The 18,385-nt window shown below is 39.6% G+C and overlaps 1 protein-coding gene across 19 annotated transcripts in view; it reads left to right on the top strand.

Moving 5' to 3' along the window:
• The window catches only part of MICAL3 (microtubule associated monooxygenase, calponin and LIM domain containing 3), a 168,453-nt gene that overhangs the window by 116,036 nt on the left and 34,032 nt on the right, over positions 1 to 18,385 (top strand). For 14 of the 19 annotated variants that reach the window (XM_048081462.2, XM_048045907.2, XM_048046756.2 and 11 more), the window contains 8 exons: positions 1,379 to 1,574; positions 6,254 to 6,510; positions 7,630 to 7,719; positions 10,896 to 11,033; positions 13,043 to 13,105; positions 16,257 to 16,361; positions 17,000 to 17,131; positions 17,538 to 17,629. In XM_048081462.2, the coding sequence (XP_047937419.2) occupies positions 1,379 to 1,574; positions 6,254 to 6,510; positions 7,630 to 7,719; positions 10,896 to 11,033; positions 13,043 to 13,105; positions 16,257 to 16,361; positions 17,000 to 17,131; positions 17,538 to 17,629 (1,073 nt within the window). The remainder of the gene's footprint in view (positions 1 to 1,378; positions 1,575 to 6,253; positions 6,511 to 7,629; positions 7,720 to 10,895; positions 11,034 to 13,042; positions 13,106 to 16,256; positions 16,362 to 16,999; positions 17,132 to 17,537; positions 17,630 to 18,385) is intronic. The other 5 variants (XM_066998892.1, XM_066998880.1, XM_066998839.1 and 2 more) reach the window with 4 other exon arrangements.

Here is an 18,385-nt window from a genome sequence, read left to right as displayed (position 1 = left end):
GTAACACCCACAGACTATGGAGTTTCAAAAAATTGATCTGAGGACTGATCTTCGTATTGCTTTTGCTAAGGTTACTAGCCAAAAAGGAAAAATCTGCTAATGAAGTTCATTGCTGAGGCAACATTTCAAGCCCTCATCAATGCAGAGGAGGATAGGCATGTCATACACTAAGAGCTGCATAATGTTGTGGACTGTAGTATTAAAAATAGAAATGTAATAGTAGAAAGTACCAGGTCATGCACCAAGGAAGTGATTTGGCTACCAGCAAGGTGCTTATCAGTTGAAAGCAGAGAAGGAGAAAGATCTGAATATCAGTCAATAAACAAAAGCCACCAGTATTATGTGGCATATAAATAGGCAAATGTGTTCTCAGGGTGTACCAGATGAGAGATTTCTGGCAGGGCTGTATGTTACACTGATAAGACCTCATCTGGAAAGCTGTGTACAATTCTGATCACGCAGGTTCTGGAAAGATTAATCCAAACAGGGACAGGTGCAGAGACCTAGGGGGTGATCAGTGCACTGAAGAGCTTATCTCATGAGAGGAATGCTCGGTTTGTTTAGCGTAGCAAAACAGAAGCTAGGAAAGATTAGGCTCTGTAAATAGTAAGCTGTGTAAGGGTAAACAGTGGCTTGCTGTTTAAGCTAAAATACTAGAATTTTAAAAAGAGATAGATGAATGCAGGTTAGAATTTAATTAATTGAGTGCTACGGTGAATGAAGCTTCTGTATACTTTTCTCCAAATGTCTGATTCACATGCCCTTGCAATTCTCTGGGACTCATGATGTTCGTGCTTGCGAACATCTCATCTACTTTTTTCCCTGTGGTTCATTTCATCTCAAACTCTGATTAAAAAATAAATAAATTCAAATCCAAAAAAAGTTTGAAAACTCACTCCAAATGGGACTTTTTCATCCCCTCCCTCTCAGCATCTTTAAGTATTAGTGATGCTTGCTCTCTAACTATGTAGCTCACCTACCTGGCTTGACCAGTAACAGTTTTGACATCATGCAGCAGGCTTGCCCCCTGGCATTCCTACTTGGTCTCAGAGAATACATCCAGCCTGTGGCCAGGCCTTCCCCAGTATTTATGATGTAGGCTCCAGCGCAGTTAAAACATCCTTATTTCTTCTCTCATCGAGGACATTTAACATTCTTTCCAGCATCTGTTAGCCAAAAACACTAAGATTCCCTTTTGCAGTCTGGCTCCCCAACAGGTTCTGCCAGTAGTGGTGAACAGGATAATGGCATAAGGTATTCTCTTGCTTTATTTACCTCCCTCTGCCTCAAGCCCCATTTCTCCCAATTGCTCAATTTCCTTAAAAAATTACAGCCCTGACTGTTGCATTTATTGTTTATTCACTGACTTATTCTTTAGGTTCTAATGTAAATGGGCTGGAAGAGCCCAGCCTCGCTAAGCGGTTGCGTGGCACGCCTGAGCGAATTGAGCTGGAGAATTACCGACTGTCACTGCAGCGGGAAGAAGAACTGGAAGAGGTTCCTGAAGAGACGCTAGCAGAGCATAACCTGAGCAGTGTGCTGGACAAAGGAACAGAAGAGGATGTGCCCAGCAGGTTAGTACACAGTGACCATAAGCTTTCTTATAACCGTCCCAACATACTCTTGCCTATTGTTCCCTTAGCTTCTTTTGTTTTTGTTTTTCACATATTGTTTGCCAGGTTGCTCTTCCTAAAGTTCTTTGAAAGTATTTCATGTATGTACACAAATATTTTACGTTGTAGTTTCTGTTCTTCTAAATAATTTACTACCATTCTTAGAAGATAACTATAGTACCATAATGCCATGGATAACTATAGTACCATAATACTTCAGTCCTAAGTAGTTCAGTCCTAAGTTGGAAAGAAATTTTAAATTTTATTTATTTATTTATTTTGAAAATTATATTAAAGACAAATGAGTCTTTTGAGCAAGCAGAACACAGGTTCAAATGGGAGTGGGTTCCAAAGTTAACTTTTCTTGTCTATTTTGCATCACAATTTAATAACATTTTTAGTTCAAAGACTCAAGCTTGACACACTGAGCATTGTAATCCTGACTGACTGCTGATGCAAAGCCTAACAGACCGTAGTTTGAAGCAGTACTTTTGCCTGTTGAAAAGTATATTGCACCTTTACAAATTTTCCTTTATCTACGAAGGGATGTGTAAAAACATTAGGATCCAAGTATTTGCAAATAGAGCTGATGGAAATAGGTGCTGCAAGAATCAGTGAGAAAGAATATTTGATGAAGAATGCTTCTGAACTTTATAATTAATCTCATACTTTTGAATTCTTAGTCTCTTAATAATGGTTTCTAATCATCTACTTTTCTTTGTAGCAATAACAACCCTTATCCTTTCAGCTTTCAGTCTGCCCAGTAGTCTTCTTGAAGTAAACTCAGATAAGCCTGTAACAGCATTAGAGCCTACAAACATATTCAGTGTATGCATTACCTACAGGAATAGGGCTGTATAAGAAATTCTTTACATTTATGCATGTGAAATTGAACTGAATTGAATTAGTGTAGTGAAGAATGCTGCTATGTTCATTAAAATGTTTACAGGATTTAGGTTGAACAGAATCTGTCATTTATATATCTTTTAAGGTAAATTTGAAGGGGCAGCATCTGAAGACTAACTACTAATAGCCTGAACTCTGACACTCTTGACAGCATGTAGATTTGGATGCATGAAGATGTAGCTCAGTGGGACCTTCTGGGCCTGGGAACTGCTAATAACTTGTACAGCAGTTTTCTCCAAAACTTAAATAATACTCTTCGGTTAATTTCTTAACATAGCAATTTCTTTAGAATATGCTATTTTGACATAGTTTACACAATTGGGAACTGGAAGTGTCTGGTTGAATAATCATGGGACTATTTAATGGGAAATGCAAACTCTGCTTGCCTTACTCATCCCTCCTTTAGCTCCCAGCTCAGGCCTAGGACTTAAATCAGTTGTGACAGTTTAGGCATTAATAATATTGTGAGGTTCATGGTCCTTTATGTTTATAGCTCTAAACCAAAATTCACTAGTATGATGCCCTATTATTACTGGTCATGATTTCAGTAAATCAAAACGCTGTAGGCCTGGTCAGTGAATGGCAGAAAATTTCCAAAGGAGAAGAGAGAGTTAAAAAAGTGGAACTTTGGTATTTTCGGATACGAAGCTCTTGGTCATTTCCAAGAGTTGTTTTGTAGAACTGTGGAAAGAATACCTACACCATTAGGTTCAGTAGCTTAATTTCCTCACATAAGCTGCTATCTTTAGCTGTCTTTGTATATGTTCACCTTCATAACTTGAATTGAACTAGGTATTTCTGTCTGTAATAGACTGAATTATTAGATTTTGCTTGTGCAAAGCAGTGTTTAGTGGGCAATTCACACTCTATTATAGAAAGGAAGGAGAAAAGTTACTAAATTGCCTGTCAGTTTGACTTGGAAAAAAATCTGTCCCAAATCCAAACACAGCAAGCAATTTACTTACAGCATTGATAAAGCTGTGTGGGCAAACATCAAAGAGAGAATTTTCTAGATGATATAGTTATCTGTTATCTTCTGTTCAGCTGTATCCAGTCCTTGATATTTCACAGAAAGACCAGAAAACAAAGGGAAAAAGTCTCACCACTTTTTCAGCAACAAAAGAAAAAAAAAATCCCTGTAACAAGCCAACCAAAGCCCTGATTTGATCATCTTCACTGTCTTGGTGCAGAACTGCAGGGTTAGGAGCAGGCTGAGGAAATGCAGGACTTTTTGTTCCCTCCGTGTCTTATGGAGCAATGGATTGGGCTTCAAGGTTCACCTAGGTATGAACTCCAAATCAGACTCTGCATTGGGTACCCAGCTTCCCTACACACATACATGCATGTACACATGGGCGTACACATTGCAGAGAAATTTTACGGAAAGTAGTATTCAAAGGATATCTTTTCAAAAGAGAATTAATCTTGCTTAGGCATCAACTCCTCAAGAGGAAAAATAGTTTAAGCAACCAAACTCTGACTACACAGCATTTGAGAAAACCCTCTAAGTGCCTTCATTGGCTTTAACTTGCAGTAACTTTCAGAATGTCATCTGCAGTTTTGGTTTAATACTCTGTTACAGCGACCTTTCAAAAAAGAGTGGTAGGACAGCTCATGCTGTATGGCAAAGGAATAGAAGAGGTTCGTTTCCAATTTAGGTTCCTTCCCTCAGCACTACATCTGTGTAGGAACATCTCTTTAAAGAGGTATTCAACTGGTTATCCAAATTCCATAAAGTAACCAAAGTTAGTCTTTGATCGCTGCTTTATAGAAGGGAAAAAAAAAAGTGTCAGCTGTTGAATTATTTCTTGTGGCAGAAAATCACCACGCTGAAAGGAATGCCCACTATACCACGCCACCTCGCTGCTGCCTCTGAGCTTCTCATTTCTCAGTATTTGAAGGTCAAACAAAAAGCAGGTTATAAATAAAAGCCAAAGAAGGTAAAGTGAGCTATGTGGTAAAGAATGTATGTCGTCAATATTACATGAGATAAGCGGGCTGGCTGAAGAGCAGCAACTTGTCCCATTCAGCAGTCATGGCAACAGTTGGACTAGCAGTAAACCTTATTGACAGCACATGAAAAAGCTAGCATGCAGCACCTGTCAGGTTTATTTCCATACTAAAGGGTAGGAAAGCGTGCTGCTAGTCGGGGAGGAGGGAGAGAGGGAACATCACTTTTTATCTTTGTGAGCATATCTGTGTAAAGCCTTTGGAAAATGCTCCAGTGTCCTGGAATATACACCAAGTCCATGGCATGCAACAGCATTTGTATTCAGTTTTTACCGTGGCCTGATAAAAATAAGTATTCAATTTATGCTGTGAAAATGTGGGTTATAACTTGAACATTTCTCTTTTGTCAAAATCATGTTATATATGTGCAGAACCATGAGGAGAATTGAAGAGCCAATGGACATAAGTACACGACAATCAGAAAATGAAAAGAAGTGTTTTCCTTATTAACATCTCTATCAAAAACAGTCTCTCATTCTAACAGATTAATAGAATTATATGAACATTATATATTCATGTAGTGGTAGAGTAATTTGATTTTCTGAGCCCGGATATGTTTATTTGCAATACAAAAGAAAGGGCGCTGCTGTGTATCATTTTTTGTAAAGTGTCGGTTTGTCACATAATGACTTCTTATGTAATAAAAACCTTGTGTATGGGAAACAGAACTACAACAACTGTACAAGTTATATTAAATATATTTTATTTTTTATCCAACTGTTGTTCTAATAAATGCAGTTCTTTTTTGACAATGATCTATTATGGAAAACAAAGAAAGAGTACCTTTTCACCCTGCAGATGCATTCTCTGAATGTGGTATGGTTCACAGTCATTTTCCAGTGACAAATGCAACCATCTTTCTTCCCAGTATCTCTAGGTAGTCCAGAATGTAAGAGTGAGCTAGTTTAAATGTCATTGTGTAGACAGTTACATTTCTTGTCCCTGCTACTTATACAGAGAAACTGCTAGAATTAAACAGAGATGTCTAATAAGCACTAATGATTTATTGTTTTGCATGTTTTAGACTTTCCTGTGCAAATAATAAGCTCAATATTGTAATTATCCTTTTACTGCTTCCTATAGTTTCTTACCACTATGTACACTGTATACTTAAGTGAATGCATACAGTGATTCTGTCTGTGATGTAGAAAAGTGAGGAATTTTGCATTTTTTTTCTCCTGTTTTCCTTAGCTCATATGCTGTAGTGCTTGGCACCTGGTAGTTGTGTTGTGATCTTTCTACTCCTGAAGCCTCTTGTGGTTGTCCCCAGCAAGTGCCAAAAACATCTTAGCTATCCAAAATGCTAGAAGAAGCTGCCATTATCAAAATATGTGACCTTCTACATTATGACACTGCCAAGCACTCTTGCACCAGTCTATCCAAAGCAATGTGGTATTAGGAAAGTCACTTCTTTCTACGATATTCAAGTATGGTCACGCCTGTAACAATTAATACTGCACAAGTATTTGGACATGGCTTTACAAGCACTTTTATGCTGCTTCACCCTGTTTAAAAAAAAAGCAGGGCAAGGATCATACTACAGGCCGCAGATTGTGCTGTCACTAAAATGCCTATGAAATATTGAAAGCAGAAAATTAAGTATTGTGGTTTGCATTGTATGTTTTGGACTTCTGTTTATTGTAATGACTTGTGAGTGAGTGATCTAAGACTGATCTAGGAAACATTTGCTACTTGTTTCTTTTTCTTTTTTTAAACCCTTACAGTAGTTCAGAGTCTGAGATGGAGGAGGAAGATGAAGATGAAGATGAACTGCTGCTGCCTCAGCAACCTCCTTCAGACTTGGGTGGTGTGCCATGGAAAGAGGCTGTGCGCATCCATGCCCTCCTGAAGGGAAAGAGTGAAGAAGAGATTGAAGCTGAGGAGAATCATGAGATTGAGTACAAAGAAGAGGAGGAGGAGGAGGAGGACGATGAGGAGTATGAAGAGGAGGAAGAGGAGGAAGAGGAAGAGTCTAGTGAAGGTTAGACAGATTGATTTGTCCTTTCTTTCTGCTAGACAGCAGGGAAAACTGAACTGCATTATCTGCCATGCAGAATAAGAAAGATTTGCCTTGGAAAACTTCTCCTTTCACTTTTTTATTACTTTCTTTTTTGAGGGAGTTATTGTCAAGGGAAGCTTTGGTTTGGTCATTCTGGATACAGAAGATCTTTCCCCACAGGGCAGCTGCAGCACTAGTACCAACACAGTATGCTTCCCATATACCCTGCCAATATGTAAAACTCACGGCTTTCTGACAATGTGTTGCTTTATTGTTATTTATTATTATTATTGGGAATTGGATTTGAACAGGCCTTTTGTTATTTGGCAGCAAGAAGTAGAAGCAGTGTGGAGGCAGTGTTTTCAGTGCTGTGGGGTGCTTCACTCAGGGTGGTGCCCTAGCTGACAGTAGGGCATGCCTGAAGAAGCTGCTTTTAGCTCTCCCTAGAGCTTTTAGTTCTCCTCTCCTCCTTGAGAAGTCAGGGAGTTCAGGGGATTCTCATTTTCACTCTGAGGGATTTCTGTGGAATATCTTAGGGAAAGACTCCTTCCCCTGTGTGTTTGTCTCAGTCATCAAAATGCAAAGTTTGTGCTAAGAATAGACATTCTCAGTGTTTCACCACCATTCCAATTTTCTTACTGATCTTGTCTTTGTCTTTATACTTACATTTCCCTTTTGTGAAGACTAGTAGACTCCAAAGAGCTTCTTCACAAAGGTCTTTGGCTGCCTGCTGCAAGCAGAGGTCCTGTTATTTTGGGTCTTAGTGCCAGTTTTGTTCATGAGCTCAACAGGCTTTTTGGCTATTTTTTCAACGTAGGAGCTGTGAAAGTCGAGACTGCTTTTTAAGTACGGTAACATGCATGTTTAGTCTGGTAAATCTTGGTGTTCTCAAGATGATGTTTTTTCTGTTGAGCAGCGTTCCTGCCATACAGCAGGAATAAAGAAGGGGTCTTGGGGAATTTCCAGACAGTCTGTCTTTCTGATGCTGTCCTTTCTCTGTTTCTTTCTGTCTTCCTCTCTCTCTCTCTCTCACCATTGCTTGTGTGTGTACACACGTGTGTCTGGTGCGATGTTACGGATGTGTGGTTCCCTCTGCTGTAGAGGGGGAGTATTGCCCTTGGGAGAGAGAGCTGCAGCAAGGTCTCTGGCTTCAACGTCTCTCAAATGAAGAGGACACGGGTACATTTAAAGGTACCCGTATATCATTTCCACTTCCATTTCCCCTAAGCAGGGGAAACTATTTTAAAGAGCAGGTCCCACATGAGAAGATTCCGTGTGTTATGTAATTGCATTACCAGCCTTCTAAAAACTGATTTGATAGCTGTTGTTACCTTCATCTCCTGATCAAAGTGCCATATATCAGGTCTGACCTTGCCACTGCTTTTAGGAGAAAGATAAAGTTTCCTGGTATTTCAGGATATCTAGAAAATCTGGACAATTGGTTAGTGTAATGAGCATGAACAGTGACCCCCACATATTTAGGAGTTCCAGATTTGGTCCATACACGCAGACTAATTGTACCTGTGTAATAGGTCAGACAAATAGGACACATCAGAAGTACTGCTATTAGATTGCCTGTGTGAGCAAACTTGCATTTTTTGTTATTGTCCTTTGTGAATATGTGTCTGTGGGGAGAGTCTGTTGGGGAAGCTAATCAAACTGTGGAGATCCCTCAGATTTTTCAGTCATAAAATGGGCATTAAATGAACCCGACATTCCTATCTAACTAGCTGTGTTATTTTCCATAAAGCATTTTGTTTCAGTTTATTTCTGATGGTTAGGTGTTTGTTTTTTTTTTTGTTTTAAGCACTTGGTTCTAATAGTTGTTTAATCCCTTAGTCCCTCAATGTGGTTCATTAGAGCCAGAATACATAGGAGGAAAATGCAAGTGCCTTCCTGCAGGTAAGAGGGCATACCCAGTCGTCAAATTGCCTATTTTGCAACATACGGTTGTAAAAACAGTAGCTTAGCTTCTGACTTTTTTTTTCCCAAGGGGAAAAAAAATGAAATGAGATTTTTTGTTTGTTTGTTTGTTTTTTTTATCCAATTTAACTTTTCGGGTGGTAAGTATGAGAAGTATTAGTAAGATGGCTAAAGAGCATAAATGAAGAAGTTTCCCCTGTTGTAGCTGCTAGTGTTCTCTAGACATGGCTTCCAAGGCTTTGATTTGTGGGTGGCTTCTCGTTCCACTGAAAGTTAACCATTGAGACTGACCACTTCTTAGGAAGCGCTGGTAGGTGCCACAGAGGAACTGGAGGGGAAAGCTACCTTTCCAAATGTAAGTGGAATTAACGCCCAGCATCCTGTAAAGCTTAGCCAGCAGTTTTCAGGGAGGGCTAGACAGCTGTCATTTGAAATTCTCAAGCATTTAGATCTCAACGAAATGTTACGTTTGCCTGTCAGCCAAGGAGCAGTCCTTCACAGTTGGCTGTGCTGTTTAAGCTGCTATTTATTTACTGGAAAGGGTGAAAAGGACCTATATCCTAACCAGGACAGGCCTGGGCCTCTGTCCGGAGACTTGCAGGGTAACCGATGGCGCGTATGTTACACTGATCTAAATCCCAGAGAAATCCATTTTAAAACATACAGATCATGTGGGACCTGCTCTTTTCTAGCCTTGCTGAGTGACTATATACTTCTCAGCCATTGCTGGCAAACTTAAACCTTTTAACACAAAATTTTGTGTGGCAATGCAAATGCTAACTCTACTCATCTTGGGGCCTGCATGCGAGTGCTTTGGTATGCAGTGAGAAAAGCCCAGACTCCTGTCCCTGCAAGATGTCCAGTAGCTCTGGTTAGACCGTGCGGTTATGCTGATTGATAAGAAACTCTCTGATGAGGTAACAGAGACATAAAAATGCTAAATACTTGGCTAAATTGTGAATCCTGTTATGCATCTGAGTTTGTGTGTCTGAACCCTTTTCCTCTTCAATGACCAGCTGGCGGTTCTGTCCTTCCTGCAGTTCCTTCTGCCTGTTTTTTTTTCTGCAGTTTTAATGGCAAATGTCACACACAGTCATTCCTGAAGCAGAAGTCCCAAACAGTTTGCCATGACTGAGGAAAACATGGCCAGGAGAGAGGACCTTCATTAAAACCAGACAGCAGAAAATGATGAGTGCAGCCTCTAAATGATGCTAATTCTTTTTGTTTCCTTCAAACACTAGTCCAGCATATGAAAATCTAATTGCTTTTGAAGCTTTAAACTGCTGAAAAAGCGTTTTGCCCTACACAGTGGTAATCCATGTGTTTTGAAAATTGACTTACTGCTTTATAAATTAAGTGGGCATTTTACTTTTCAGGAGGAGTCATTTGCTTTTGAAGATCACTTCTGCAGGTGCTGAACACTTTGTCTCCTGTAGAATGAGTTATTTTAATATGGTAAATAAAACCTGAGCTATAGTCCCAGAACAGACAGCAATAGAGACAGGGTCTATCAATATACTCACCTCAGGTTAGATGCTCCCAGCATGGACATTCTGCAGCAGTTAAGCAAGTTGCTTATCAGTTGCTTTAGTGATGTGCCTGTTGTTCGCTTTGACTATCCGTATGTATCTGAGCTTTGTGTAGGCAGGTAACTGAGGAATAATGCAATGTCTTTTAAACAAATTCAGTTTTGCAACAGGAAGTCCCTTCAGGGGAGGTGGAGGTGCTGTTAAGTTATAATGAAAATGGCAATATTCTTCAGAAAAAAAAATGTACCCTTTGAACAGGCCATTTTGTGCAAATTAGCAGGAGTGCACAAAGTGCTGTTTTAAACATGAAAGTCTGTGCTCATGTGTGCACATGCACATATACACACAAATGCAACTCTGAGATTCATCATGTAATTTAATTCATAAGGAGATATTTACCCAGCATAGAAAGGAATACTTAACCTGATTGTAGGGCATGAAAGACTTTTTGTTTTGGTGAATCAAACTACTGGTTGTTTTTGCCTTTAAAAGCAAGATCTCTTTGGCAATAATCATGAAGAATAGGCTGAAGGGGCTGGAAATTTCTACTAAACTGGTATTTACATATCACATATCTGTTGGACACCCAGAGAATGTTTTTCATTTCAGCGAAGCTGCTTGCAATAGAGATAATCTACAATGAATTTTTTAGTAGCATCTCTTTGCCTCTGGAATGGCATTATTCAGCTTTGATGGGGAGTCTGAGGAGCGCTGTGTTAGTGTATGTGTGCACACAATGCTGAACTTTTTCTGCCTGTCTTGAAAACTGTCTTAGCCAGTAATATTATCTTTTCTTCTTTTCTTATTTCCTTTCCTATGATGTGTTACCTTTCCTATCCACTGTTGTCCCATGTTTTCCTCCCTGTCCTCCATGCCACCCTGCCCATATTCTGGTATGCCATGTCCTCCTGGTAGCTGGAAACCTTAGGCTGCAGCAGATTGTAAATCCGGTTGATCCTCTGGAGATCCTGGCAGATGTGCACTGGACACACATCCGTGAAAAAGAGGAGGAGGAAAAAATGGTGCCAACCTCAAAGTCCTCCACCTCCAGAGGTAATCTTCCCCTGTTCCACGCCATCCGTTCCTAGATCACAGTTGCAGCTGCGTAGCTCTGTTGCTTCTGTGCCCTTGAAGAGCAGCATACTTCAGCAGGGGCAGCCATGATCCAAAGGAGCTACTTTCTGAAATTACACTTGGTTAAACATTTTGCTTTTCAGGTCAGTGCCCACTTAAAATGACTGCTTCCTCAGCTCTTTGGTGGTGGTGACTTTCTCTGACCTGTTTGTGTGCCTGCTTTGACTGTATAGAATTCTTCCTCACTGTACACAAGATTTGGTAGTAATCAGCCCACGGTAACTGACTTTAGGGGTAGGTGCCAAGTGCTTTTTGTGGCAGTGAGGACTATGCCTCTTCTATGGAAAGTTAAAAGATAATGTTACATACATAATGCAGCAAAGATTGAACAGGGTCGGCTTCTTTATTGGGCCTGTTTCTCCACTGCTGGTTGTCAAATTGTGTAACTTCATCTGGCGTTATTGGGGAATGATGGAGTTCAAAGGGCTTGCATATCTGACCACTGGTTGTTTTGACTTCCTGTATTTAAGATTTGACAGTATACCTATTTTGCCAACAGTCTAGCCATTTTATAAACGCCTTGTCAGTCTCTACAGTCCTTGTTCTAGACTATATTACAGTGCGTCTTAAGGTAAGTATTTTAGGTCCTTTACCTATGCAGAACGTAAGCTTAGTAAAAGTTAATGATGCTGTCACTGGGTGGTGGTCTTCTATCAAAGTCTATAACCATTGTGTCAGAATTGTAGGGGGAATAAGTACATTATGAGAAGGGGTGTCTTCCACAGAAAATGTTCATGATTTATCTGTATTACAGAAGCCTAGGGCTTCACCTCATCCTGACTGATCACATTCCACTCCAGTTAATCATCTTTTCCTCATAATTCTAGATGGCTTTTGTGTATTTAAATCATGGTCCAACTTGATACACAGTTCCAGTTCAGGTCAGCTAGGCTTACAGTTGCAGTTTGCACTGGGATTTTCTGGTGTGAAATTAGCTCCCTACAAGTGAGAAGTAGGCTGTGTTCCACTGCCTGTAACATTCAATATTCCTCAAGTACTTGCTTAATGTTTAAGAACACTAAGTAAAAGAAAATGTTAACACAGTTTCATAAGCTTACTGCAATTGAGGTTGCTTTAGCTTCTGCTTGAGGGTCTGTGACCCGATAGTTTCTGAGTTCTTTCTTTTAGTTTACATTTTATAATTCCTGTTTTTCCATAGTGTATTGGTACAGCTGTGCCGGCAAACTAGAGGAAAACCTGTGTTGATCCTTCCAAATTGATTTTGTCACCTTTCCAGCTTCTTTTGGGAAGCAAAGCAATATTTTCTTCTCTTCCCCTCAAACTAGGCCAAGCTAGGAAAATCATGATCCATAGATCAGCTGCTTCAATTACACTCTTAACACAGTGCAGGTATGCGCAGGCGTATCAGCAGTTTGTTTTTTAAAAGGAGCATTGCAAATAAGCATTTTTGGACACGCTTTTAAGTTTTCAATCTGAGTTCAGTAGACAAATTTGTTCCTGGCTGAGCTGTGATACGAGGTGTTTGGAGAGTTTATCAGAGTAGCAGTGGTGGTGAGGTTTGATCTGAAAGTTTAGGACAGCATGGCAGGACAGAGAAGCCCCTTGCACTCTGCATTAGGTGCTCCTCATCGTCTGCTGGCATTCAAACCCCGGCAGCTCAGCTCCATCTGTTAGTTTCCTTTCTGTACAAAGTTTCAAGTGCAGCACAGCAGCGGTGACACGCTAGTCAGATGCTGCATTTTTTTCACTATGCCACTTTTATTTACTCTAACATATCAGATCCTAAAGGAAGATTTGGCCCTTGTTATCTCAATTTAAATCCCAAGCCTGGAATTGATTGTTTAACATCTCATGTGTTTTGTTCCTGTATTTGCTGCTGAAAAATCTCCCTTTGTCACTCTTCTGTTTCAGACACTTACTGATGGTCTAATTTTGATTTCTTACAATTTATTGTTTTTTAAATTCAGCATCCGACCTTCCCTCCGTACGCCATGAGGCGGTACAGGCGTGGCTGGAGACGGTCCCTGGAGGTAGTTTGGTGATGTTCTATGTATTCCAATGCACAATAACCCTGCCCGTCTCTTCTCCATGCCTTCAGCAGCTGAGCTGGTACTTTAACCCTGGACTTACGGCCCTGTCGCTACTGCATGACTGGAAGTGGAGGGAGGGAGGGAGGCGGAGTGTGCATGCACGCCTTGCTCAGACAGTCCATTCTTGCATGAACTCGACGTTTGTTGTAACCCTTCTGAAGGCAGGCCAAACAGACAGGTTATCTTTGGTGTAACAACGGAGGAGGAGGAATCTAGCTAAGTGTTTTGATTTGCTTTGTAAACTGAAAACTGGACCAGTTGGTACTCCCCTAGCTCCTTGACTAAAAGAACATGGGGCTTTCTTGCAGTCAAAGATTAAGTGACAGAGTGCTGAAAGCAACTGCATTTATCTGTAGCAACTACAAACTAGCTATGCTGTGAAGAAAACAAGAAAGAAGATCAAGGTTGAAGCTGGGATCTTTAGGGATAGGGATGGCTGTTCTGTCTCCTTTGACTTGGGGATACCCATACTTAAGAAAGGCTCAGGAAAGCTGAAGGATGGCAGAGCTCAGTTGCTTTTGTTGTGTGTTTCTCTAAGCTCTATTACAAAACCAGTGATTCTGGCACCAGGGTAAGGGAGCACACCTGTGTAAAGCAGTGAAAGTCAGGAGTAGTTTGTGGATACATAGTTGATCTACAGCAAAGTTGCTTTGGCAGATGAGGATAGCTAGCTCGCCTGTAAAACCTTGCTTCTGTTGCTGCTTTGGCGAGGCAGCAGTGGTTTACACGATGGCTGCACTTGGTGCAGTCTGCTCCTGGCTGCTAGCTGATACGAGCGAAATGCCGATCCCAGTTTCTGGCTGCCGTAGTGCGTAGCTTCTCAGTTACTGTGTGACAGCTTTTGGCCTCTTGCTCCTTATCCTAACTGCGTATACGTATATGCACAGTATATGTATAATGTAACCAACCACCTGCAAGCTCTCCGCGTTCCTCAAAATGGGATCCCCTTTGCACTGAGTTGTTACTCATCTATGCACCTGTAATCTTCTGTTGAGGTTTGTATTCCAACCTATTTAAGAGTTGATTTTCTCTTCTCCTTCCAACACTCCCTATGTGCGTCATGTCACCTTACAGTTTCTGGATCTGAAGACACCTGTGTACATAGGACTATCAGATATTCCTAATGTCAGTTACATTTTTGCAGGTTTTGATAGATTGTTCACATTTGTTGTTATCATAAAAATATCCTGTGACGTTATTATTTCCAAAACGACATAGGTTAGTGCATACTTAACCAACCAGCAGATCAGGGCACAGTTTGTTTTGTTCAGTACATTTGTATATGCCCCTGAGGAAAGTTTAGCCTTTGCTGCGTGACTCAGTCTCCTACGCTCTAGCTCTGTAAGGTTTTGCATTTTATAAGCGTCTGACGTAAGGAAATAGGCCAGTGCTTTATCACACGTACGTGGAACTGCCTTTTCACAGTAGTTGACAGAAAACAAATTTACCCTTACGTTTGTCTGTCTTACTACTACAGAGGGGAAAAGAATGGAAAAAGAAATTCTTAGCTCGAAGAAAGAAGACAAACCATCCTCAGAAGGGTGTTTTGAAATAAGCAAAAACCTGTGTTAGATAAAGAAGAGAGGCTATAAGACCTCAGTTTTATGGAGGGTTGTTTCATTTTTAAGCTTGTCATAATTAGTAATGCTAGCATATAAATGGTTCCAGATGCCACATCTTCACTAGTAAATAAAAAGATCGATGCCCACTCTCTGACTCTGAAGAAAGTTGGCACAGCATGATTCACTTCCATGTGGCTAAACTTCTTTGTTGTCCAGAATCGGGGGACCTCAGATGGGCTCATTTTGGAAACAGCCTTCAGCCCTACCATGGGGAACTAACTGCCAGGAATCATGCCAGGAGCCCTCCTAGAAATGACAGTATGACACTGTATGCATGCAGGTCTAGAGGTTTGCAAGGCTTAGTTTGCTGGTAAATGGGTGACCAAGAAGGTTGTCATCATTATAAGACCGGATGCTATGTGTATAGTTAGCAAACATTGTGGGTAGTAACATGCTGACTGCGTATGCATTTGCAATAGGTGGAGATACAACAGTTATATGTCTGCGTGTTGTTGTACAGGTATTGATGCTAACTTGCTGCACAAATCCAAAAACGTAGTTGATTGATTCTACTGTGGGAAAAAAAAAAATGAAAAAAAGTGCTTTTTAATATTTAAATTATGTTTGAAATTATAACATACTATGAAAATGTGTAATGAAAAAAATCTAGTGAATCATCCACTATCATTAGAGATGACTCAGTGTTTCTTAGTTGTTTTTTAATTATTTTTATTTAAGTATCACTTACTAATGAAATTTAGTTTTCTTTTTTTCCCCTGTAATTAAATCCTGTCATGAGTACTAAGATCAAATGCCCTTTTCAGGTATAAATTCAAGAATATTATCTTTTTTTGGACCCAGCAAATCACATTATGATTTGTAACAGAAAAGGAAAATTGTAAATATCTCTTTATTTCCTTAAAAATATCTTTATTGATTTTTGAGTTAATATACAGCATATCAAGTCTCTTAGACCCTTTTACCAAAGAGTACTGTAGCTGCACAGCTTTAAACAGTTTCCAAATATAATAATGATCAATCCTAGAACTAGACTGTTTGTCTCTGATTTACACCCTCAAAAGCTTATTTCAATTTCTAGATGAACAGTTGTGATACATTGTGAGATTTCAGTCTTCACCTAATACACATATGCGATAAAGGGATAGTAACTCTTCTTCTCTGGAAAAGAAAAAAAAATTGCTAGAAATACCATAAACTGTTCTGTTTTGATGGCCTCCCAGTGCCTTTCTTGTTGAATTTTACACAAGGCCAGCTCCTCAGAAAAGTCCTGTCTGCTTCCAATGCTAAAAATTCTTAGAGAATCCCAAGGGGCAGGCTATCTTTGATTTCTGGGAGTCTTAAAATATCATTTCACAGTATATGTGTTTCCAGCTGACACACTTCAGAATTTCTTGTTTTGGCAGTAATCAATAAATATATCCACTATGAATAATCAGTGCAGTTTAGAGTATACCCTTTTCACTGTATAGATTTTTTTTCTTTTCTCTCAATATTTGAATATATTCTAGCTCCGTGTGAGGATAATGATGTGGAGGATGAGCTGGGCACAGAGCCTGCAGACACAGAAGGGCAGGCGGGTGAAGAGGGAGACACAGGTGCAGAGCTGGATGACGGTAGGGTACCACTGTACATCGTTTGAACCTGTTCTGTGAAAAGAAATTGTATTGGTAGAAAATACTTTGTATGGGAGTACTTAAGCGTAATCAAATTTTTAGTGATGTAGGAGTTTCTTTCAAATAGTCGAGAGGGAGCCGTAAGTGAAGGACAAAAAGAAACAGAAGAACCTCTGTGCCATGCGTTGTAGAATAAATGTATTGCATCCTTTCACCATCTGCTGTTTAGAGGGCTCAGTCTTGAGTCCATGTTCAGTAATTAATCCTGCTGAATAACAGAAGTAAATTTTTGAAAAGGTCATAGTATTGTGCCAAATATCTTCCCCTGCTAGTGTAGAAAGAACTGCATATGTCAGAAAACATTTGAAAAATGTCCAGAAAACTGAGAAGCTATGACATCAACTACCTATTTAGTACTTTTGATTAATGATCCATCATTTACTGCTTAAATTACTCTAATAGCATGCAGAAAGAAGTGAAGCATTTAGGTGTTCAGGATAAAAGTGATTAGCACCATGTGAACTGAAAGAAAAGATTATGAAAGATTGTGAAAATAATAAACACATATTGATGGATTTGTATCCAAGATCTCTTGTTTTTGTCCCCTCCTCCACCCAACCTGTGTGATTAATGATCAGATGACATCCCATCTGATGCAGAAGCCGAGTTCCGCTTACATCAAGGTGACACAGAACAGCCAGGACTAAAAGTCTCTGAAGACGAAGAAGATGAAGAAGGAGCAGAAGGTACTTCTTGCAGTGCGACAGAAGGTAATAGCTTTCCCACCAGTGTTGGAATGATTGTAATTGCATTCTGGATGGTCTATATAGTTATTTGATTTTTTAAGAGAAGAAAGTCTGTTGGATTTGAACCATCTCACTACTCTCAGTGGCAAGGCATGTGCTTGCATTAACATTTTGAGAAGAATGTTCCAAGTCCATTGATTACAGCTTCCTAAAGTGTGAGAGCCCATCTAACTGCTTGTTCTTGTAGAAATTTTTATGTAACACTTTGTACTGTTTTGGACAATTACAAAGTTTTGACTAGGTTCCAGATGTCCAATCTAGAATTTGTAAAAAGCTGAGGACTTTGTCATTTCTAGCTGTGTGTAACATTAAAAATTTAGAATTTTAGCAGTCTCATTTGTTTTGTTAAACATATTTTTGCTTTCTGTAGATCTGTGCAAGCCACCCATCCCTATCCAGTCAGCTAGTGACAATGTTCTTCCTCTGTCTCCAGCAGATAGTCCCAAAGCAAAACAAGTAGAGGTAAGAAAGAATCCTTCAAGTTTTCTGTTTAATACCTGAAGTTCAATAGAACAGTTGGATAAACTACTGAGAAATGACAGCAGTGCTCTTTTCTGCTTTCCTGTCTCTATAATTGATGCTGACCTTCTTGAAATCTGACTTTATTTAGACTTAAGTCTTCTTTCCTAGTTTCAGAGTGTGGTGGCTCTGTCACAGTCACACAAGTTCCCATCACAAAATCAAAAAAGAATTATAGGATATTTTCATTTCAATGCACAGTTAACAAGAGATATATATAATGCATGAAGGGAGTCATAAGTAAGGTGTTTCCTGTTTATCCTGGTTTTACTATCCTTTCTGTACCAAAATCAGATTCTGTACAACTGCAATTCAAAATTATAATTGTATTACTTACTTAGTAGTAACCAAGGCAGTGCTTATTTATTCTAGAGTAACAACATATTTTAGCTCAAGAAAGCTAAGTTATTTACTGATGTAGTGTCAGCTCTGGAGTCAGCATGCAAGCTTACTGTGGTGTTTCCAGCTAATAGGATGTAACAATAGAAATACATGACTCTTGAGTTGTTTAATTCAAATATTTCCCCCCCCCCAGTGTTTGTTTTTAAGGAATTGTTAAGTGATTAGACTTTCCTAGAGAGTTTTGTCATATACCAGTTTACTCATACAATGGACACATCATAGGATAAGGCCAGTTTCCTGACAGCAATTGTTGACAACATTCTCTTTTTATTAAAATTGAGGGTGATTTTTTTTTTG

Source organism: Anser cygnoides, chromosome 1 (assembly GCF_040182565.1).
Source record: "Anser cygnoides isolate HZ-2024a breed goose chromosome 1, Taihu_goose_T2T_genome, whole genome shotgun sequence".
In the NCBI taxonomy this organism is placed as follows: Eukaryota; Metazoa; Chordata; class Aves; order Anseriformes; family Anatidae; genus Anser; species Anser cygnoides.
This window is presented reverse-complemented; position numbering and strand designations above follow the sequence as displayed.